The 23,882-nt window shown below is 45.2% G+C and overlaps 2 protein-coding genes across 4 annotated transcripts in view; one reads left to right on the forward strand and one right to left on the reverse strand.

Moving 5' to 3' along the window:
• RNFT2 (ring finger protein, transmembrane 2) overlaps positions 1-128 on the reverse strand; it is a 48,701-nt gene extending 48,573 nt beyond the window's left edge. For both annotated transcript variants that reach the window (XM_075012576.1, XM_075012578.1), the window contains exon 1: positions 86-128. The gene's annotated coding sequence lies outside the window, so the exon portion shown is untranslated. The remainder of the gene's footprint in view (positions 1-85) is intronic.
• Positions 129-314: 186 nt separating this feature from the next.
• On the forward strand, positions 315-16,666 carry SPRING1 (SREBF pathway regulator in golgi 1). Of its 2 annotated transcripts, XR_012648033.1 has the most exons (6): positions 315-1,223; positions 3,139-3,292; positions 5,997-6,148; positions 8,933-9,046; positions 10,052-11,997; positions 15,939-16,666. XR_012648033.1 is itself a non-coding variant. In XM_075012923.1 (5 exons), exons 1-5 carry the CDS (start codon positions 1,113-1,115, stop codon positions 10,133-10,135), a joined length of 615 nt encoding a protein of 204 aa, XP_074869024.1. In that variant the 5' UTR covers positions 315-1,112; the 3' UTR covers positions 10,136-15,910. The 2 variants fall into 2 exon arrangements, 1 of the variants encoding a protein (XP_074869024.1); XM_075012923.1 differs by lacking the exon at positions 15,939-16,666 and having other exon boundaries at positions 10,052-15,910.
• Positions 16,667-23,882: the final 7,216 nt, after the last annotated feature.

The following is a 23,882-nucleotide window of genomic DNA, read 5'->3' on the forward strand; positions in this document are numbered from 1 at the left end:
CGGCGCGGCACTGCACGGTCCGGTACGGCCAAGCCCCGCACAGCCGCGCAACGCAGCGCAGAGCAGCGCTCCCCTCCCTACCTACCCGCACAGCGCAGCCATCGCGGGGGCCAAGGGCGAGGAACAAAGCCGGCCACGTGACGTGCGACTTCCGAGTCCCCGCCTCTTCCCGGGCGGACACAAAGTAACTCCGGCCCCGAGCGGCCTCGCGACCCGGGTGGGGGGGCGCAGCGGAAGCAGTTCTGTGCGTCGGCTGCAGGAGCGGGGGAAGGGGCAGCAGAGAGTGGGGGGTTAACGCCACAGTTGCTTTGCTGCAGGCGGGTGGGGGGTTAACCCCATATTTGCTGCAGGAGGCGGGTGGGGGGTTAACCCCATGTTTGCTGCAGGAGGCGTAGCGGGGGGTTAACCCCACAGTTGCTTTGCTGCAAGACTCGCAGAAGCGACTCGGCTATTGCAATCAGCCCCTTTCTGCGCCGGGAGGCGAGGTGCAGCCGGGCCCAGCAGTCGCTGGGGTGCCCGGCCCATCCGGGAATGCTCGGGGTAGGAGCACGCCACGGCTGGGAATGGGGCTAGCCTCCCAGGGGCGGGCTGGTGTGGTTTTCCAGAGCCAGGCTGGCTCGTCCAAGGGTCTCTCTGGAAGCGCGGGGGTTTGTTAGGTTTCCTCTGTTTCCTGCTCAATCTTGTAATCTTGTCTGCTAGTTAGATGGACCTGGCTGCAGCTGAGGCTTCACTCTGCTTTTTGGGGTTACAGATCTCCCCCGACGCAGCTCTGTGTTAAATATTCGCTCACACGGGAGCAGCAGTGGAGTTTCTTTCTGTGCTGGGCCCAAACCTTGGTAGGATTCAAGCCACAGTGCTTGTTAATTTCTGTCAGTGTTCTTCCAGGCAGCTCAAGCACGTTCAGTTTGCAACTGATCAGTGCAGTCCTGAAAAAAATAGTTTACCTGTGGAGGGTCTTTTCCGTCCCGCTACTTTGGTAAGTGTAGTGGTTGAGGGGAAAATAAGAACTATCTAGGGAGCATCTGAATTTAGTGCAGGTTGGGCAAGAAGTCGGGGGAAAGCCAAACCCACCAATTTAGAGCACGGCAGTGTTCGTAAAGGTGTACATCGGGATGGTGCATATTATGTCCATGGTGTGGCGGAGGCTGCTGAGGAAGCGTTGGGTCCTGGGTATTGTATTTGGACTCTCCCTCATCTATTTCCTCACCAGCACCTTCAAACAGGTCAGTATTGCTTTTCTTCTCTCCGCCTGCCCCGTCCCCATTTCACCCCCTTCTCTGTAAGTAATAAATATATGGAGCAACAAGAAGTCCTGTGGCACCTTATAGACTAACAGATATTTTGGAGCATCAGCTTTTGTGGGCAAAGACTCGCTTCGTCAGATGCTTATGCTCCAAAATATCTGTTAAGTCTATAACCAGGACTTCTTGTTGTTTTTGAAGATACAGACTAACTTGGCTGCCTCTCTGATAAATATATGGAGGTACACATCTCATAGAACTGGAAGGGACCCCTGGAGGTCATTAAGTCCAGTCCCCTGCCCTCTTGGCAGGACCAAGCACTACCCCTTTAAAAAACAATCTATTTGTCGCAGATCCCTAAATGGCCCCCTCAAGGATTGCACTCACACCTCTGGGGTTAGCAGCCGAATGAGCTACCCCTCCCATCAACACCCAATCCTACAAAAACACTTAGGGCCAAATGCGGTGTTTTGTTACTACTGGAAGTCCTTCCATTATATGTCTGCAAATTGTAGTAATTCCTGTACCTGGTGGTGGCTTTGGGTTTTGGCCCCTTGTCTGTGAGCTCCTTGAGGTAGCGAATACCCTTATCCTGTGTAAACTTGCAGCACAATGCAAGGGATTTTTAAAATTATTTCTCTGGTTGGTTGTAAATTGCTTATGGTGTTCTGCAGAGTGACCTAAAAATAATATGCTGAAATGCTGCAATTTTTTTAAAAGCTCAAAACTCTTATTCCAGTGTACCTTTTGTTCTGCTGGCACCTTCAGTGAGACGTACGAGGCACTGTCAGAAACCTGAATCTGAAATGTTGTTCTGTAAAGTGAAGGTTTTACATCAGTAATACTGTATAGCAATGGGTTCCTGGGATCAAAGTGTTTTCTTGTAATGTCTGTTGTGAAGCACCATTCCACCCAGGACAACAGCATTGTGCATGACTCATGAGGGACAAAAAGTGACACTAACTGCTTGAAGCAAAGTCCCTAATGCTTTATTAGGAGCCATGCAGGCATAAGAGCCTGCATGTGTAAATCTGTTCCCCAGATTGGGTCCTCAGTGAGCTGCTAAAATAAAGCAGGTAGTCTAATGGTGAAAACAAATGGCGTTGAATACTTAGCTTCCTTTGGTGACCTTAAAAATCTCTACATCTGTGAAGTGTAATTTCTTAAAAAAAAAAAAAAGAACTAGCCTTCTGTTATTAAAAGTCCAAGCATTATTCCTCCATTAATGATCTTTTTTAAATTATCCATGGAACTAGATTTCTGTTTTAAAGAAAAAAATACATTCCTGAGGATGATACTTACCTAGATTTGTTTGTCTTAGGGTAAGTCCAATGTGAGGCCAAAATTTCTTGACACTTTTTTTTTTTTTTTTAAAGCAAGGCCCACATAAAACCTGGATTATGTCTATGCTTTGGGTTTGAAAGCAGGTTTAAAGATGCATTCTGTAATATTTCATGATTGTTTTTGGAAAATTGCATATCTCTTGCTTCATTTGCATAATCTCTTTTTACAAGAGATTCTTTTGAAAGAAAAAAAAACAGTGTAGATGGGGCTCTTTCAAATATAAACCCCATCTTCAAAAGAGCCCTTCTTCCTGAAACAAAGTAAAACGAAGGGTTCTTTAGAAGATGGGGTTTACTTTCGAAAGAGCCCCATCTACACTGCTTTTTTTTTTCTTTTGAAAGAATCTCTTCTGAAAAGAGGTTATGTAAATGAAGGAGGAGATATGTAAAATCAGTATCTCATTTGCATTTTTGATTTCCCTCATTTGCATTCCTCTTTCAAAAGAGGAATACAAGTGTAGACACAGCCTTAGAGCTCCCTGAGAGAAGGGTGCAAAGAGTTGAGTAAGAGAAGGGAAATGTGTGTTAACTTCCATTGGTGTGTTTCTCTGCAGGAAGAGAGGACAGTACACGATCGGAATCTTCTCCAAGTTCAGGAGCGTGAGCCCATCATGTGGAAGGTGCAGTTCAGCCTGGGGAATAGCAGTCATCTGAGTAACCAGTGCAGAAATTCTGTCCAGGGGAAGCTGTTCATTACAGATGAACTGGGTAAGATCACTGACCAGAGCCTCTCCTTCAAGCCATGATGCTCAGCATTGTGTACACCTTCTGGTCTTTGCTGGGACCCTTAGATAGCAATCCTCTCCATGCCCTTGCATTCCCACTAGAGTAAATTCTCTGGTACTTACTAAATGGGAAAAGACTGTCTAGGAAGTACTGCAGAAAAAAAATCTCTAGAGCTTGTAGTGGACTACAAGCTAAGTATGAGTCAATAGTGTGACTCTTGCAAAAAAAAAAACAAAAAACCAAGCATCATTCTGGAATGTATTAACAGGAGTGTCATAAGCAAAACATGAGGAGTAATTTTTCCATTTTACTCTCTACTGGTTAGGTCTCAGCTAGAGTACTATATGCAGTTCTGGGCACCACGTTTCAGGAATGATGTGGCGAAACAGTAGACGGTCCAGAGAAAACAAACAAAAATTATTAAAGGTCTAGAAAACATGACCTGTGAGGGAAGACTGAAAGAACTGGGGTTGTTGAGTTTGGGAAAGAGAAGACTGAGCAGGGACATAACAGCTTTCAAGTACCTGTAAGGGTGTTTAAAAAGAGGAGGAAAAATTATTCTTCTTAACATCTGATGATGGGACAAGAAGCAATGGGCTTAAATTGCAGCAAGGTACGTTTAGGTTGGACATAAGGAAAAACTTCCTTTTGGGGTGTTTAAACGCTGGAATAAATTGCCTAAGAAGGTTGTGGAATCTCTGTCACTGGAGATATTTGAGAGCAAGTTAGATAAAAGCATGATCTAGATGGTCTACTTCCTTACAATAGAACAGTGCCTGGAATTGAAGCCCAGGGTGTTCGGTAATGGCTGTAGGTACTTCTGGGGTGAATGCAGCTCTCTAAACAGCACTCCAGAGGTAACTCTAAACATTCCTGAACACTCTTTTCATCACCTTAGACAGTGTTATGTTGTAGGGAAGTACAATTTGAAACAACATTTCCCACAACAGAAGAATTTACTCTAGTGGGAATATAAATATACAGATGGACTTCCCGGGTCTGTTACCCTCGGGACCTGACTGGTTCCCAATGAGGGGATTTAGCAGAGCAGGGGAGGTCCCTTTCTACCAGCTTCCCATCAGCAGCCATGATTCCAGCCCAGACTGGCCCTCTTACTGCCAGCCACGGATTCACTGCTGCCAGCTGCAGCCCCCTGCTGTGGGCTCTGATCCTGTTGTCACTGGTTGCAGCTCTGCCCCTTACCCTGGCTTCACTACCATCAGCCACAGCTCCAGCCCTGGAGCCCTGGATTCCGACCCCTGCCTCACTGCCACAGCTCTGGCCTGGGCCCTGGCAAGGCTGCTGGCTGTAGGCCCCAGCCCTAGACAAGCTGCTGGACACTGGCAAAGATGTTACCAGACCAGAGAATCCTGATTTTTAGAGGTGCAACCTGCAGTTGAAATTTGAGTTTAGCCAGGGCTATAGAAACTCCAGTATTTCCACTTTTATGTATTTTTAAGAGTACCAGACTTGGAATCTCGTTCAGTATTCAAATTCTGAGGCTGATCGCACACCACCTTAGCTTCTGAGGCCATGTCTACACTAGGGGTCGATGTACCTTAGGTCAAGTTGCCACAGGTTCTCCTCTGCGTGTCAGAGTCGACGGGAGAAATTCACCCATCAACTCCCTTAGGCTCCTCAATCGGATGGAGTACTGGAGTCGATGGGAGAGTGAGCAGTGGTCGATTTAGCAGATATTTACTAGATCTGCTAATTCGACCTCCGGGGAATTGTTCATCACAGTGCCAGTTTCTGGGAAAGCGTAGACCTGCCTTGAGAGCTGATTGGCTCATAATGTGAGATGGCTTAGGTGTAAACTATGAACCCACCCTAGTTCCTTGTTTTTGTTTTAATTGCAACAAAACTTTAAGATCACTGGCCACTCATCCTTGTCAATTGGTCATTTTAAAGTTGTTTGGCTGTATCTATCTGGTCTCCCCCACTCAGAATGAAGAGGGTGTATTTCATAACTACATCCATTAGAGGTAAAATTCATGTTTTTGTGTTTTTTTTTTTTCTTTTTGTGGCACACTACAAACTCTCCTGTTTTCTTTCTTTTGACTTGTCTGAAAATGATTCATTACTTGCTCATATGCTCAACTATCTTCATTGTTTTATAATTGCCAGTCTGGGGTTTTTTTTTAATATACTGACAAGTGCACCTAGGTCAAAAGTCCTACTCGGTACCCAATAGCATCGATGTGATGTCTCGGTAATTGCAGCTTTTCTGCTGAAAGTCATGTGAACAACACCTTTTTAAAAGTTAAATATGTTCATGAGTGTCTGAAGGCTTGTGCCCGTCAAGTTGAAAAAATGTACAATGTTGTTTTCAGATCAAGGGAGCAGTGATATACTTACCACACCCTGCAAAATAAAGCGCTGCGCTTGAAGAGTGTGAGTTTGAACATTTAGAATGTATTTTAGTACACCGGAGTTATCTATAAAGTGTTGAGTTTTGAGATGATCTGGCCGATAGTATTTCCAAAGAGCATCTGCTGGACCACCTGGGCATATCAGTCATTGATGTATAACAGCATTTCTCTAACTTGCATGTTCCCAGAAGACTGAGTCCTAAACTTGTCCATGCTCTCCCTATTACAGACCCTCTGTTTTCCATCACCCTGCTCCAGTGGGAGCTGCAACAGAGTGGATTCTGTAAGTTACTGTGATGCCCTCTGTTTTTCAGGCTACATCTGTGAAAGGAAGGACCTGTTGGTGAATGGCTGCTGTAACGTCAATGTACCCAGTACAAAGCTCTATAGTTGTGACAACTGCCTGCCCAACGGTTGTTGCAGTGTGTACGAGTACTGTGTTTCCTGCTGTCTGCAGCCCAACAAGGTATGTGGCATGCCACTTGCTTTTCATGGTCTTATCCTGTTCAGTTGGCTCAGCATCCTGGTTTGCTAACTGGCCCCGCCTGCACTCATTGTGTGAGAACCTGAAAACAGGAAAAGCCTGATAGGGCCGTGGAAGAAATAGTCTTGCAATAAGAGCTAGAGTTGCGTGGAGGACAAGGAGTTCTTTTGCAGAGGGTTTCTGAGATTTCTTCATTTGGATTAGGGCAGAGATGAGTACGTTTAAAAATTCTGTCCGAAAAGCTTCCTGAAAACCCATTTGTAACCTGCTCCCTCTCGGCCAAGGAACGCAGTCCATATGTCTGTCAGCCATTCTACCTCGCGGCTGCATGATCACCCAGCTGTCAGTTCAGGCCTCCAGCAAGGCGGGATTGATGCTCCAGAAGTCAGCTGGTAGCCCTGGCCTCCTTGCTGGGATGTACAGCAGATTCTAAGACACTGGCTCTCTGGGGATGGGTGAAGCACTTCCATAGTCAGTGGCCCTCTGGTTCTTAGTTGGAGCAGTAGGCTAAGGCTCTGGCCCACCCAGCATGGGCAAAGCAATTAGAGTTTATTGCCCTCAGCTTCTCTGCTGAGGAAAAGAGCAAGAATTAAAGTGTTTGGAACCAGGCTTCTGGCCTAACGGTTAGTGTGCTGCCAACAGAGCCCACCTGGCCCCACCATTTCCCAGCTCAGGGCGCTAGCTGTGGATGGTGAAACAAGTAGTCATTGCCTTGCATCCCAGCAGTACCAGACCAAAATTTTCTGTGCCTGAGCTACATCTTACCAGTTTCTTCTGTGGTTGCTCCATTGCCACTCGGACCTGGCTCTCAAGCAGGCTTTCCTCCAGTCTCTTCCTCTTCCATCTCCTAGGGCAGTGACTTAATGTTTCTCCTTGCTGCCAGGTGCGGGCTCTGCTGAGGCCTTGGCTCCCCGGCAGGGACATCTGCCTCTTTTCATAGTCTGGGCGTCACTGTAGAGCCTTGCAAATCTATGGGTACCTGCATCCGCAGATGCGAATGTGACTAGCCACAGCTCATTTTTGTAGATACAGATGCAGATGCGATATTTTTTTTTTTTCTCGAGATCCCTGCACGTTTGTGGATATCCTCTTTAGATCCAGGGGGACTAGTGCATTATTTCTGAAAATGTGGATACAAATTTTATTATCCACGCAGGGTTCTGCACAATTGATCTGTAGTGCTCTGTTCTTATACTTCATGCAAGGGAATGGGTGCGGTTGGCAGCACTCACCGAGATGACCGTAACCTCTTTGTATGGGAGAGAAATCACTCTGTGTCACTACGCCATTATTTTGGCTTAAATTGATATGTTTTCTTTTGATAAGATTTGAATGTTTAGGTTCACCTTTTTATATAATACAGTTTAAAAAAAAGTCATTTCCAAAGAGAAAAATCCATGTTTTGTTCTGGTTATGTTTGGAGGCTCCTTTTTTTCCCCGTCCAACATAAAATGTTGTCAGAATAACCTGATTTGTGCGACACATTCTAACTTCCATGGAACCATTTTACAGAAAATGCTGTTCCTTCCAAGAATTTTTTTCCAACCAGCTGTAATAAGTCATGTCTTATGCATGTATTGCATCTGTTAACCCAGAGAATCTTATTTTAACTTCTCACTGCCTGGGAAACTTCTTTTTGGACACTTAATAATAACCAAGTGTCAGGGATGTGGAATGCCAACAGATGTCACTGTTAGACTGCAAGCTTGTATCCCTTGATTATCCTCACATTCCAATACCTGCCCTACAGATGTGCAGATCAGATGTCACGCAGATTTGGCATTGGACTTTAAAAGGGAAGGACTGCTTCTTTGCTGGTGCTCCATGTACTGCTTAACCCACAGTGTAGGCAGCAGCAGGAGCAAGTGAAGCTGAGAAGACTGCTGCTGTTTCCAGCGTGTCACGTTAAGCACCATGTGCCTGCTGTTTGACAGTTGTCTGGGAAGGCCCTGTGTAGGTGAACAACAGAGGCATGATTCTTTGCTGCGCAATGAGCTTGGGAGGGTAATACCTAGTAACAGGGGATGTTGGCTTGGACAAACACATTTATGTCAACTCATAGGTCAAGGACAGACAGGATTTGCTTCAACACAGAGCTGACTAGGGATAACTATACTTAATTAAGCTTACCTACCCCAAGTCATCCAGGGTTGTGAGTTGAATCCTTGAGGGGGCCATTTAGGGAGCGGGGGCAAATGGGGGTGGGGCAGGGAAGGATGGTGCTTGGTCCTGCCAAGAGAGCAGGGGACTGGACCCAATGACTTCCCAAGGTCCCTTCCAGTTCTATGAGGTGTGTATCTCCATATATCATTATTATTAGCTCATGAAGTACAGAAGGAAAGTGTGCCCATTGTACTGATGTGGCATCAGAGGCTGGGGAATGGGGGCAACTGAAGCACAAAGATTAAGAGACTGTGAATTAGGTAATGAAACCAGATTTCCCTCTTCCACCTTAGAGCACTGGCCACATAAACATCTTTCTTCATGATTTAAAGCTCTCGTTTCCAATGATGGTTTATGCTCCATGTCTATTTGCCCTGCATTAAGCAACCAAAATCCAAGGCTATTTTGAATTCTGTTAGTGAAGAACAGTGCACTGTTAGCAAACCTTTAAAAAAGACAGTGTAACAAGACCAGGCTGGTGGAACTTCTGCTGTCACTTTAATTGTCCAGCGTGCAGTGTGTGGTAACAAAGAAGCCCACTTTTCTCCATTCCACTATCATAACTGATTTTACATAGGTGCTTATTATTTCTGCCTCTCTCAGCAACTTCTCCTGGAGCGTTTCCTGAACCGGGCAGCTGTTGCTTTCCAGAATCTCTTCATGGCAGTGGAAGATCACTTTGAGTTGTGCTTGGCCAAGTGCAGGACTTCATCACAGGTCAGATGCTGTGGCATGTGAAGTGGAGAAGGGAAAGGAGGTGCCAAAAAGTGTCTGAGGAGGGTGGTGTCTGTGCTATGAATGTGCATTTTTTTATACATGCAGAGGGGTGGGCTTATATGAACTCACTTGTACACGCTGAGACTGTCAGCCAGTCTTGCGGGAAATGTGTGAGTAGCTAAACTAGGGGCCTAATGTGCTCCTAGAGCAGTACAGAAATGGACGCTGATTTCTTCTGAGCACTAGAGACATGATGTAAAGGGAATACTAAGCTGGAATGCTGCCAGCTATGTACGTTAATATGCCTGTTTCCCGAACTGCTTTAGCAATCCTGTATCGTTTACTTTGCTGTACAATACATCTGGGTAATCTCTTCCGACTGTAGAAATTTTAACTGATGTGAAAAATCCATAAACCCGTGTTGGGTATCTATAATTAAAACCACAGCCATTTCCAAGGCTGCTTGCTTAGAACAAGCCTCTGCTAACCAAACACTATACCTGTTGGAATGGGGTGGGGCAGGTACTGCTTTCTTATTATGGTGCACTTAAACAGGAGCACTTATTGGAAAATAAAGATTGTGATTGAACCATAAATGAGGGATAATCGATCCAGGGATCTCTAGAGCTTTGAGGGAGAGGAGATCCAATGTCTTGGCTCTAGGTTCCTCCACTGTAAACTCCTATATATCTAGCACGATCCGTTTGGTTTTTCCAACGGCGTTTGATTAGAATGTGTGCATGGGAACTACAGCCGTCTGCCTCCAGCCTGACTGAGTATTTACTCTGACAGAACTTCTGGCTACAGTTCAGTGCCGGAGTGGTGTAATGTTTTCTTAAAGCTATGCTACAATGCCTAGACACAGTGATATCTGTGAAACAGCCATTGCCCTATAAATACCACTGCCCCTTGCCCCGTGTGGGAGAAAAATGAAATACTCTTACACTGGAGAGCTGCTTTCTAATAGCACATGGTCTTATGGGCTTTTCCTTCTCTTCCCAACAGAGTGTGCAGCATGAAAACACCTACAGAGACCCCATTGCAAAGCACTGCTATGGCGAGTACCCCCCCGAGCTCCTGCCTGTTTGAAAGCTGCTTAATCTGAGCTAACATGGGCAAAACCAACTGGGAACTGGCCTCTGGAACATCAATCCAAGAGCTGCTTGTACAAGAGCTTAAACTCTCATCTTCAGATTTCCAAAGACACACAGCGATTTGCAATCTAAGCTTCAGACATAGATCTGTGGGAAAATCTCTTCTATGTGGATGGAGGAACACCAGAGACCTGCCGTGGAGGGGTGGGAGGGAATCCTTTAAATGGTTAATCTAATTGAAGAGCTGCCGTTTGGGATGCATGCAATGGATTCAGTCGATAGATCAGCTTAGATTAGCCTCATCTGTACACAGAAGTTTAATTATATCCCCAAAGATCGTGGATTTCAGACTGACAGTAGATATGAAGACAGATTTTTTTTTTTGTGCTTAAGGGTAAAAAGTGCCTGTTAAGCTTATTTCCTGAAGGACTTTTCAGCATCCATGGTGAAGCTTTTCTATGTAACTATGAATTATTTATTGGGTGTGTATAGATTTTCTGAAGTGTTGATGCTCCTTGTAGCCATTGGCTGACTCCTTTCAATCCATAGATTCTCCTGGAGAAAGCTCATCCTTCATCCTGACCAGAATCACTCCCTTCCCTCTTCTGCTAGGGCTTTTTACTGAGGCTCATCACCATGGCATATGTGTGTCTCCAAGTTTAAACTGACCTAGCAAAGTGTCCTGTGGAATTTATGGGGCCTTCAGTTCCTATAATGTGAAAGAGAAAAGAGCTGTGTATGAGCTGGGTGTTACTGTGAGTGGATGCATATGCCGTCCTACTTAGAGACGCTTAACCAAAGATCTCACAGCATAACCTGGAGGTCATCTAGCTCTTGATTTATTTAGATCTCCCTGGCAAAAGCACTGAAGCTTCTGCTGTTTGTACTACACGTCTTCATAGCTTCACTCCTGGTTGTGCAGGGATAGGAAGCAAAAGGACTGAGGTGTTTTGGGATCCTGATTTAATGAGATCCTGATGTAATAAGTAATTAGCCTAAAATGTCAGTGCTTGTGTTTCTAGCCCTCCTCTGAAGTTAGATTAGCAACCAGTTTTGCAGTAGTTCTATTAACAGCTTATTAATGACGTTCCAGCATGGGGTTGTGACCTCACTTCTCGGAGGACTCTCTAATTTGAGGTTTCAATCTAATTAGCTGGCTAATTGAATACAGTGTTGGTTCCCCCTGCAGTTTCCTATTGCTCTTGTAGGCTGCAGTTTAAATGGTGCCTCTGTGAGGCCAGCCTGCAAAAAGGGAGCAGGGAGAAACATTTTTCCCATGCTTCCAAATGCTGAGCAAATTTATGTTTCCTGAAAGTCTGAGTCCCGGCACTGAGCCAGACTAGGCAGTTCTGCCTGACCCACCACATCACTCCTCTTCTCTTGCTTCTAGCATATCTATGCACTTTGTGTATTTCCATGGTTTTGACTTTGTTCTCATGCATGTCAATCAATACTTCTTATTTCTCCCTTGGGATAAAGCAATTTACCCAATTAAATTAGAATAATGTGGCCAGTATTCTGTGACATCCCAATGTCAAAATATTCTTTATTTCACTGTAGGATGTTATGTTGTGATTATTGTTGAAGTGTTTGGGGCATAAGCAAGAATTATTATCCCTGGTATGTATAATTGTGAACACTCACTTGCATTTTTTTCCTCATTCTTTTCCAAAAGTTTTCAAGTGAGATGAAGTCTTGGAAAAGGTTATGCCATCAAGTCCTACAAAATTCTTATAACTTGTGTCGCGTGGAGTTGAGACAGCAGGTTTTTATCCGGTCACAATAATTTTCTCTGTTTGCTGTGCTCCAATGGCAACTTGCTGGAAAAATCATCACAGGACATATGGTTGTAAGCTGGTAAGTGCTTTTGGTGAGATGTAGTTAAGACAACCAAACCTCCTTCCACGTGCCCCACCACAGCTAGGTTGATGGAAGCATTGTTCCATTGATCTAGCTACTGCCTCTCAGAAAAGTGGATTAACTACAGTGACGAGACAATCCACTCCATAGCTGTAGCAGGTATCTGTCCTACAAGCTGTGTTGGTAGCCTCTGTCACATATATGCAGCCTTGGGTTTTTGCTCACTTAGGAGTGTGAGGGAAATAAAATCTCACCCCAACCATCATCGCTGTGCCGGCAAACAAATTTAACTAAGACTTTGAGAGAGCAAGTGTGGTCTGTTGAATGCCAGAGGATGTCTAATGTTTCATCTCTCCATCTCCACCCGGGCATATTCTGAGAGGACAATCACATTGTCCAAGGCCTTGTCTACACAGAGTTTTTTTTTACACTTATCACAAGTGCATGACCATTCTAATACAGCTTGAGTACAAACTGGTGTCACCAGCCCCTGGCATTTTTCTTCCATATCTTCCTAGACAGACGGTTGAGGTTAGATAAAACAGTAGTAAAAAGCCCTAATTCTTTATGACCACTAGAACCCTGGCCATTGAGATCACTAATACAATGGCAGTGGTAGGAAATTGTAAGAGAAAGTTCAGCCTGTACAGAATCTGTTGACAGCAGAGTGATACTCTCAAGGATAAGGCCATTGCAGAGAGACTAAATGAATTCTTTGCATCAGTCTTCATGGCTGAGGATATGAAGGAGATTCCCAAACCTGAGACATTGTTTTTTGGTGTCAAATCTGAGGAATTTTTCCAGATTAGGGTGTTACAGGAGGAGGTTTTGGGGCAAGTTGATAAATTAATCAGCATTAAGTGTGGCATTCACCCAACAGTGTTGAAGGAACTCAAATGTGAAATTACAGGAACTACTAATTGTGGTTTGTAACCTATCCTTTAAACAATCTTCTGTATGAAATGACTGGAGTCTAGCTAATGTGTTGCCAATTTTTAAAAAAGGCTCCACAGGGGATCCAAGCAATTACAGGTTGGTAAGTCTGACTTCAGTACAGGGCAAACTGGTTGAACTTTAGTAATGAAAAATATCGTCAAACACATAATTTGTTGTGAAAATGTCAGCATGGCTTTTGTAAAGGGAAACCATGCCTCACCAATCTACTAGCATTCTTTGAGGATAGTCAAGAAGTATGTGGACAAGGAGGGGTGCAATGGGTATAACGTATGTACATTTTTCAGGAAGCTTTTGGCAAGGTCCTTCACCAAAAGGCTCTCAAGCAAAGTAAGCTCTCACAAGACAAGAAAGAATGAGCCCTCTCAAGCATTGGTAACTGGTTAAAAGAGGGAAATAAAAGGGTAGGAATAAGTGGTCTGTTCTCAGAACAGAGAGAGGTAACTAGTGGTGTCCCTGAGGCATCTCTTCTGGAATGAATCTTATTCAACATATTCATAAATGATCTGGAAAAAGAGGTAAACAATGAGGTCAGAAGATTTGAAGATAGTTAAATCCTGGGTAGACTGCAACAAGCTACAGCAGGATCTCTCAAAACTGGGTGACTGGGCAACAAAATGGGAGATGAAATTTTATGCTGATAAATGCAAAGTAATGCATATTAGAAAACATAATCCCAACTATACATATAAAATGATGGGGTGTGGATCAGCTGTTACTTCTCAAGAAAGAGGTCTTGGCATCATTATGGATAGTTCTCTGAAAACATCTTCTTGATAGAGGTAGGAGAAAAGACAGAAAATAATATACTGCATCTATGGAAATCCATAATACACCCATGTCTTGAATATTGTGTGCAGATGTGGTCGTGCCATCTCGAAAAGACATTGGAATTGGAAAAGGTTCAGAAAATGGCAAAAAAAAAAAATTAGGGGTATGGAGTGACTTCTATATGAGGAGAGATTAGAAAGTGTGGGACTCCTCAGCTCAGAAGAGAGACTAAGGGGAGATATGATTGACGTCTATAAAATCATGACTGGTGTAGTGAAAGTAGATAAGGAAAGGCTATTTACTCCTTATAACACAAGAACTAGAGGGTCACCAAATGAAATTAATAGGCAGGAAGCTTAAAGCACATAACAGTACTTCTTCACATAATGCACGTTCAACCTATGGCACTTTTGCCAGAGGATATTGTGAAGGCCAAGACTATAACAGAGTTCTTAAAGAGCAAGATAAATTACTGGAGGATAGATCCATCAGTGACTTTTAGCCAGGATGGCCATGGATGGTGTCCCTAGCTTCTGTTTGCTGCAACAGGATGGATCACTTGAACCTGTTCTGTTCATTTTCTCTGTGGCAGCTGGCATTGGCCACTGTCAGAAGACAGGATACTGGGCTAGATGGACCTTTGGTCAGACCCTGTGTGGCTGTTCTGATGTTCCTTTCCTGCAAATCCACAGTTAGTGATGACTTTTGAAGAAGGTATTTAACAAACTCCCATGCAGGAACCTTGGCTGAAAAGCACAGACCCTTTTTTTTTTTCCTCCTGAGCTTGATGGAGTGAAACTGTGAATAGGCAAACACAGAATCTGTCTTGGGACCCTCACTGAACATTAGATGACAATGGTATTAGCATTGTAGCTAGCCAGTCTGAGTCTATTAGATATTTTGACAATATAACGGGGGGTGGGATTTATCCCTCTCTTTCCTTATAAAATGTTGTGGCTCTAAACCCTTGCAATAGTTAATGTGTAGTGATAGGATTAAAGAATTGTAAATCTTTAACAACAAAGTACTAGGTATAACACGTGCTAACTTTTATTTCTTACAGTCTTCCACCCTCTCTCTTTTGCCTTCCCTCTTCATTTTGCTGAGTTGGAGCTTTTTATGCACTTTAGCCTATGGATTTATTTTGTGATGGGCTAATTGTTTTCTCCTTTAGTTCCAGTCTAATTTTGCCAACACTCTATAGTCAAATTTGCATGCAGAGTTGATGGTTTTTTTTCCTCCAGTCATGAAAAATTAATGGAGGAGGGGAGAGGAAGCCCTTCCCCCCCCCCACCCCGTGAATAACCTCCAAGAGCTTAACAAATTTAGTAAATTGTGGGTGTCTTCAAAAGGGCTCTGTGCATTCCCATTATATCAGTGGGAAGCTAATGCATATAGTGGGTTTGTTTTTTTTTTTTTAAGCGGGTGGTGGGGAGCTGAGCAGGGGACCACAGCCCCATCTACTAGGGATGAAGGGAAAACAGAAGGCAAAATGTTGTTGGTCTCTGTCTCTTATTACTATGGGTTCCTAACCACACGCTTCTCCTGCCATAAATTTTAGCAGCTTGGTATAATGTATTTTCTAACACTGTACTCATCTAACTCACCAGGCAACTAGCGCAGTATTTAAACCACATTTCCAGTGAGGTTGGAAATACGCATTTTTGCAAGGATGATTAAAAGGGTTTTGAATGAAGGATACTTACGATAGCTTAGTTCTCTCTCTGTCTTGGGTGTGGATTGCTTTTCTGAAGAATTCAGAGGGGAGAAGAGTGGGAAATGGGGCATGGTTGCTCCCTGGCCCTGAGAGCCTGCTGTATGCAAAGGAAGACCAAATAGCAAGCACTGTGTGGTTTGAGAAGGCAGAATTTCGTGTGGGCGGGGAATGCCGCAAATTACTGCTATAGGTGGGATGGAGCAGCAGAAAGGAGAGCCGAAGTATGTGGAGCACATAGCTGAGATTGTGGATTGCTAATTGTATAGACAGAGCATCTGTGATCTTCAGCCACTTTTGTGGGAGTTTGAACTTGGGCCCAGATCTCCTCACATACAGTAAATACTTCCTACCTCCATGTACAGAGGGCATGAGCAGGGGTTAGAGGGCTCAAGTGAGAGGCCAGGGCACCTGGGTTTTATTCATGGTACCCTCTCGCTGATCTGCAGTGTGACCCGAGGTAAGTCTCTCCATCTCTCTGGCTATGTCCACAATACAGCGAGCGGTCGACAGACGTTACTATCGGAAGAGACCTTCTGGCAAAACTTCTGTTGGCAGATTACTTCCTCACCCAGAAGCAGATAGAAATCCACTCTGCCAGCCGCGCTCTTCACAGGGCTGCCCAGTGAACCAGAAGCCCTATTTTTTGACAAAGGACACCCCCAGAGTGTCTACATAGCTTTTTTGTTGACAGAAACTGTTGACAAAGGCTTCGTTCCTCATCGGGGAGAGGCAGAATGCTGTTGGCAGAAGTGCCGAATTTTGTCGATAGACTGTCGGCGACATACGTTTTGGGTGTAGATGCTCCGCGAGTTTTGTCGACAAAACTCTAGTGCAGATGTAGCCTCTGTGTTTGTGTTTCTCCCTTCCCATTTTGTGTCTCTCTTGTCTGTTTTAGATTGTGACCTCTTTCGGGCAAGGTCCGTATGTATGCACAATGCCTTGTTCTATTGCCCTTGATTTTCACTGGGGCCTCGGTATTAGTACAACATAAATTATAGCTAGCTCTCATATCGCTTAATAAATACAAAGTTCAACATTCTGATAAGAGGGTGATAAGGGAAGGAATAAGTGTGAGGGAGACAGTCTGGGCAGCCCAGCCGGTTTGAAAAATAATCAGTCCTGACCCACACATGACATGAAAAATGAAGCTTCCTAACGTAAAGAGTGCCACTTTGCATGGACTGGGGAGAATTATATCCTACCTCAAAAGTATTAATGTTTTCAAATCCCATTTTCAGGGCCACTTCATGATAATTTGTATGGCTTTGTCATTTTAGCAAATAAACTCATTCGTAAGTGGAAGGACAACTCATGGTTTGCGCAATATATACATTTGAAATCCCTGTATATTTTTAAAAATTCATCCCAGTGAGGAGCAATCAACTTCAACAGGCCTCTTGAATTCTCTGCCCATTTGTCACTGTGATCAGTCTTAGTTGGGACCAACTGCCAGGGAGGGAGGCAGTGAGGCAGATACCGATGTAACACTGTTGATCAGCCAGCAGAGGTTACCATAAGACTTAAGTAGCAGCTGGTATAGTCCCCTTCTTGATGAAGTCTGGCACATGTCCCTTTGAGTTACTGGGACACAATTTCACTTGGCAAAACACAAGACCAATTTCTGAGTGCAGGAGACAAAAATACTCAATGCTCTTCAAGAAAATGTGCAATTGCTCCTTTGTTGCCAAAGCTTGTTCTTCAACGGCGCTGTCATTAAAAAATAAACAACCCCACACTGTAACAAAACAGGTAGGCAGCTTGCATCTTTAACATTTCACCCACGTGCTCCCGTGTGGTCATGTATAGTGTGTAGTCTAGAGAAACTGCTAGTTTGAGGAAGCCCAATTAACAACCACGGTAATTAAGAAAAGCCCTTGATCCTCGGAGAAACGAAAGAGAGTGTATGGAACTACATAGCAAACTGCTAACTGCTCCCTAATGAAAAATGGAACCCTTAGATCAAACCCCAAACAGATGAGTAACTTTGTGAGGTGGTTTTATGTACTTCTGGTAGATTGCTGCTTATCGTGCCAACAGCATCTCTTTGAATGGAACTGTACAGAGTACATGCACCGTCCATGGAGGCAGCAGGGGCTGATTCCCCCAGTCTGAAGCAGTCTGTTGATTTGCTTTTGCAAAGCAGCTGGGGGTCTGATGCTGATTTGGTTCAGTGAAAGCTAATCAGAGCTGTCTGCTTGTACAGGACTGTTACAGGTGCCAAAGGAACGCAGCGCCAGGAGTAAAGCTGAGAGCAGTCATGCTCAAACTCCCATGAGCTGTACCACTGAGTCCTACCCCCAGTTTCTCCTCTGATGAACAACGGTGAGGCCGTGGTGGTAGCCTTCTCGTCGTTTTCTTGCTCTCTCCCTCCCACCGTCCCTGTGGGTGGGCTCTGCTCCCTTGTTCCAGGAGTCTCCTCCAGTCTCCATATTTGTGCTCAGTCCCAGAAAAGGGTTAGGACTCTAGGGCAAGAAGATCCTGAACAGAAGATCCTGAACAGGGAGGGGGAGGAAGGCTGAGTGTAAAGAATAGCAGGGGAGAGGGACAACAGCCCAGCTTCCCCTTTCTAAACACCCATGGGGCTGCAAAGGAGAGTGGAGGCGTGCTTATTGCTCCCCAGCCCTGGGCCAGGGAGGGGGTAGCTGTTGACGATGGGTGATGCCCTGGAATGTGAGAAAAGCAGCTGGCAGGAGGGGATGGGAGAGCAGAGCACAGTTGGTGACTGTCTTGGGAGAGTTAAGTTCTGAGCTGCCTTTGGTTTTGAGTCCCCTCCATCCACTTGTACATTGGAATACTCGGGGCTCAGGCTGGCAAAAGGAGAGCTCAGAGATGCAGCCCCTTTACATGCCATGGTTGTCCAAGACCTTACTTACACACACGCTTGCACTAGTTCGGTTAAACTGGTGCAGCCGCCTCCATGGATGCTCTCGTTGAGCCGTAAGAGGGGTGTATTCATAGGTGCTTTAAACGTGTTTTAAATGGATTGACGCTAACCCACAACCAGCTTTTTTTTAACCGAAGCCTTCACACCGAGGGCCGGGCACCAGTGTAATTAAAGTAGTTGAAAACCAGACCGTTAAAGATGTGCAACTCTAGACCGAGGCCAGCCTGTGGGTCCTCTCCTGGTTGACGGTTGCACCCAGGAGTGATACCCCTCTGCTTCCCATTCCTTTTTTTAACTTCAGTGTCTCACACCCGTTACCATCATTCCCATTGTCTCCTTTCTATTCTTTACCTTTTCTGGCTTCTCTGCCTTTCCTTCAGGCCCTTTCTCTCCCGCCAGCCTCACTCTTCAGCTACCACATCATGCCTTTACTGTTAGAGGACAGGGTGCTCTTACTGCAGGAGGGGAGCTCGGCTCTTCCAAGCCAATGGAGGGATGAGGGCTCCCCTCCTTGTTTGAGATGAGGAGCTGTGCTGCACCTTCCTTCTCTTTGTTTTAAGTTCTTTCTGCCTTTGCTTTTGGATCTGGAGTCCCAGGCAGTACATGCCAGCACTAAAAGCACAGGGGTTTTGAACCAGCTTCCTCCATCCACCTAGGCTTTGGGGTGTGGGATGCGCCATGGTGTCGTTGCTATGGGACATTCCATCTCTGAAGCAATCAGCTGTATTTTGAAGCAAGCAGCAGCTCAGCCGCCTGTGCTCTGAAGAAGGATGGGATGTGCAATGTGGATCTGAGTGTTGATACAGCTATAGGTCCTGGGAGCTCTGCAGCTCTGTGTGGATGTACAACAAAAAGATAGATCCCTGCTCTCAAAGGATTTGCACTTTACTTTTTTTCTGGGGCAACCGGTCCTACTCTTTTGGCATCCTACTGAGGCGCTCCAGATAGCTAAAGAGAGGAAGTGGGACTGGTTATGAGAAGCTGGTTCGATGCCAGCACAGCTTATTGTGTGATGTGTGTTTGTAAAGAGCGTAAGACTTAGGGGGGAGAGAGGGAAGCTCTTGGTGGGCTGAGGGGCTCCACTTCAAACTTGACTATTTCAATATTTTCTTTTCTAATGGTGAAAGGACAAAGTGTGAGCCCTGCCCCGTGTGGTTGTGCCGGGTCAGCTGTAAAGCTCTTGGGGCGGGAGAGCTTTACAAACAATTGAGCTCAGGCTAGCCCACTTCCTTGTAACTGCACTATTATGTAGGCGGGGGAGCGGTCCTGCTACTGGGGGGAACTTTCCCAGCTTCTATACTGCCCCCCACTGAAATGGGCCAGGACAAGGATCTGAGTCCTCGCTCCTACTTCCTTTACCCAGAGGCCCTCTCTGACCTCGAGGGCTCCTCATCCACTCTCCTGTGTGTCACAGTCTATTCATCTGCCTTCCTCTGCTTCTCTGTGCCCCTTTGGCTCTGTGGCTGCAGCTTGGTTCCTAGCACAGGATTTTGCCCTCTGCGCTGTCCCCTTACATTTAAGTTGAAAAGTTGTTCTCTAAAATCTGGTCTTCCCTGGAGAGGTTCTTTCAAAATAAGGAGTTGTCCGTGCAACCTGTTGTTTCAAAATAATGCCGTCCTGGTGCTGAGAAGTTTTGAGTGGTTATTTCGACATAGTACTAGTGGGCACAGGCAGGAGCTGCTATTTTGAAGTCATTGGCCTCCCAGGGCCTGGCACAGCTGCAGACCTGAGCACTCTAGGTACACCTGCAGCCTACTCTACTGCTCACCGTCCCTGCAGAGCCTTCAAGGAGCTGGCCACAGGCTGAAGGGTGGCTGCATGTGGCCTGCCCCAAAGCCCTGAGCTGCAATACAGGATAGTCAGAAGGAGCCATAAGCCAGGGCAGAGCTCCAAGTGAGCTCCCGATGGTTGACAGCACTGCTGGAGCTGCTCCCATGCCACCTAGTGACCCAGGATGCAAGCGAGCACCATCTTGGAGCTGTGCAGTGATCCTGGACCTCATAGAGCTCTGGAGGGAGGAGAGCGCTCACCAGGATCTTCGCAGCAGGCAGCAAAATGCCACATCTATTGGGGGGGATGGCTGCCAGCCTGGCAGACAAGAGGCATACCTGGACCTTGGAGCCTGAGCCCATCTGCTCACAGGAATAAGGGGACTTCAAAGTGGGTGGGGTCCTTTCGAAAAGGAGCCCCATCTGCACGAGCCGCGCGGCGGCGAAGCGCGTCAATTTCGAAGTGCCGCGGCCGCCCGCATGCTAATGAGGTGCTGAATATGCATTTCAGCGCTTCATTAGTAAACTTCGAAATGGTCATTTGCATGGCCATTTCGAAGTTTTTGGCTAGTGTAGACAAAGACTTAAAGAGCAAAATGTCCATAATGTTAATTTTTCTTGCTTTACGACTTGCAAAATCTGCAATTACAGGACCTAGATCCAATATTTATGGGCCTATTCTGGCAATGGACCTGGAGCTTCAGCTCCCTCAGTCCTCTCCTTACTAGGGCACTGGATTGGAGAGTTAAGTGGGGATCTTTAATAACTATGCATAAGGTTCTGCAACTGGCAATGAATCAACAATTCTGCTGATACTTGAGCCAGCGTAAAATCCAGTTCAGTTTTACCAAACTTGAATATTCAGTGATCACAAGTCAAAACCTCGTGTGATTGGCATAAATCATCAGATTTTTTTTTTTTTACTTAACATATTTGCATTTTGATGCTGGATCACTTAATAGTCACAGTTTGAGGCTTTTTCCTCCAACAATGAGGTCTACAATCTTTTTCTTAAATGTAAACTGAGATTGTCCAGTAAGGATCTGATTCCAAAAATTGGGACTTTAGGAAAACTCTGAGATCTTAGTTTGTTCTGCAGATTAGTGACATTGAAAGTCAGCTACCTCCCCTTTCTTTTGCTGATTCTCTAAAGCTAATCGGAGTAAATGAAAAGATTGTTGGAATATGTACCAGGAGCAGATCTCTTAAATCAGAAGCTATTGATTCTACAGGTTGCAGCTCCCAAAACTGGGACTCTCTGGTACAGCAACTTCCATGGCCCGGCAGGACCACTGATGTGCCTGAACCAGAGGGCCCTGGTGCCAGAAGCTTAGTAGCAGGAAGGCTGGTGACTGGGAGCCCAGTGGCAGAGGGGCCAGCAGCCTTGCTGTGCTGAGACCCCGGTAGGGCTAGCATCTGCAAGGCTGGGGTCAGCACCTGTAGAGCTGGAGCCAGCATCCAGCAACCTGACTAAGGCCAGGGTTGGGGCTAGAAGCCGGGGCTGGTTCAACCTACAAGGAGAACGCTTTCAGGGCTGGGACTTGTAGCAGCCTAGCTGGACAAGCGGAAGGGGGAGCAGGCAGCAGAATGGGGCCAAAGACAGGGAACCTCTCCTGGTTTGGCAAATTTCCTTGCTCAGGACCTGTCCGGTCCTAAGGGTGCCAGACCAGGGAGGTCCAACTCCAAAGTCACTTTTCTGACCCTAATATTAGGGAATTGAGTCATGCAACTAAAAAAAAAAAAAAAAAGACTTGATGGGTCCAAGTCGTTAAAGAGACGAATCCAGAAGGCAGGATATAGGCCAAGTTCCTTTGAAAGTTAATGAGTGTTTTGGCTCGGTAGGGGATGCAGTCTTTGTACCCAATTGGAGTTCTCACTGACATCGCACTTTTAGCTTGATCCCATTTCAAACAGCTGAGAGAATCAATCCCGAAAACTAAGATTTGTGAAAGAATCTCTGCGAGGGACCAGGCCATTGAAACAAATTAAGTTGTCTGTTTGGGAGCACAGATGAAATGTTTGTGATGTCACACTGTGCACTTGTCACAGCCCTGCCGCATCAAGATGAGAGAGGGAAGGTGGCTGGTAGTCATTTAATCAAATGGAGATGTTGATTTTCAGGTAGCCCAGTCAGGATGAGGTTTTCAAGCTCTGTCGCTTCTAACAGCCAGATAATGAATATGCTTTCCAAAATTCTTGTTTCTCCTGGCAGCAGCAGCAGCAGCATGTGATATGTGTCACTGTCAAAAGTGGGATGTAGTTCATACAGAGCTGTACAACAAAGAAATATTGATCAGGTCTCTCCATGTTATGCCTGAGTACCTGCCATGACAATGGACACTGCGGCAAATAGGGATGGAAGAACAATAAAAGCAGTGTCCCCAGGACATCATGGGACAGGCCAGTGTGGGAACAATTGAGCTCCCACACGCAAGTGTTTTCCCCAGGGCACTAAATCCAAGTGAACTGAAAGACACTTGTGATGAATGTGTCTCAGATGTAATAGCTATAACGTTAAAATCAGAGGCTCGCTAAAGACAAGCTAGAGAATAAAAGTCCGCACATTCGGAGATTCAACAAGCTAAAATCTACAAAAAACTTAGTGCATGCTTTGGTCAGGCCAGATCAGGTCTATGTTGGGTACAGCATTAAGTAGGTCGAGGAGTTAACCACAGCACTTGAAAGGGAGTTGTAAAATGGGTTTTGTGCTGCCACTGTCTTTCAGGGGTTATATTTCGGTTTGGCTGGACTCATTTATTTTGACATGGTTTTTCATTCTAAGTTATGTGGATTTTTATGGACCTTTTAAATTTTTTTCAAAAGAAAAAAGCAACTTTCTATGATAGTTGTTAAATTATCAAAATAAGAACTCCTAAAGTGAACTTTCTTGAACTTGACTCTTGTGTTTTTTAAATGTATTGTCAAAGGCGTGCACAATCTTGGATTCTTTGGTCTGGAATTTTTATGAGCTCCATAAATTGAAAACTTATGCTTCCAAGGTCATATTTAGCTATTTGAATAAGTAGCCTCACTTGCTTTTCCTCAGCAGTTCCCATTACAGTCAATGAGTGCTCTGCACAGCTGAAAAATGAAGATATATATTTAGGAACCTAACATTAGGGTTTGACTTTATGACTGTGGTTTTTAACAATAAGGTATCCTGCAGTCATCACATGAGACCATAATGTTTCACAACAATTTTTATTATCTAACAACTGACGAAGGGCCCTTGATATCGTCTGCAAGTGCAATATATCTCACTGTTCCTTTCAGCCCATTTCACTTAACAATGGAGGCTTTGTTTTTGGAAGAGAGTTGTATCGTAACGGTTCTGCTAATTTCCTTCAAGTCTTTCTCACCCTAGTTTTAGGTGGAAAACTGTGACATCACCTAACAGATCTTCAGTAGCAATGTGGGCTTGTGCTGCTTTCCAACCCAACACTGTTGCCCCTAGTTTTGTAGCTTTCTCCCTACTGCTGGCTTTGGCCTGGGCTGCAGTGAAATCATAGGTTGACCTAGCTATGTTGCTCAGGGCTATGAAAAATTTTACACCCTGAGCATGATAGCAAGGTCAAACTAAGCCATGCTGTAGACAGGACTCGGGACAATACTTAAGGAGTCTTCTGCTGATCTAGTTACCACCTCACAGGCCAATGGATTAACGACACTGACAGAGAAACACCTTCTGTTGCCATAGGAAACATCCATGCTACGGCCACACAGCTCCCGTATCTGTACAACTGTAGTGTACACATCCCCATGATCATCCCTATGTTATCCCTCCTGG

This window comes from Carettochelys insculpta, chromosome 18 (genome assembly GCF_033958435.1).
Source record: "Carettochelys insculpta isolate YL-2023 chromosome 18, ASM3395843v1, whole genome shotgun sequence".
Lineage (NCBI taxonomy): Eukaryota > Metazoa > Chordata > Testudines > Carettochelyidae > Carettochelys > Carettochelys insculpta.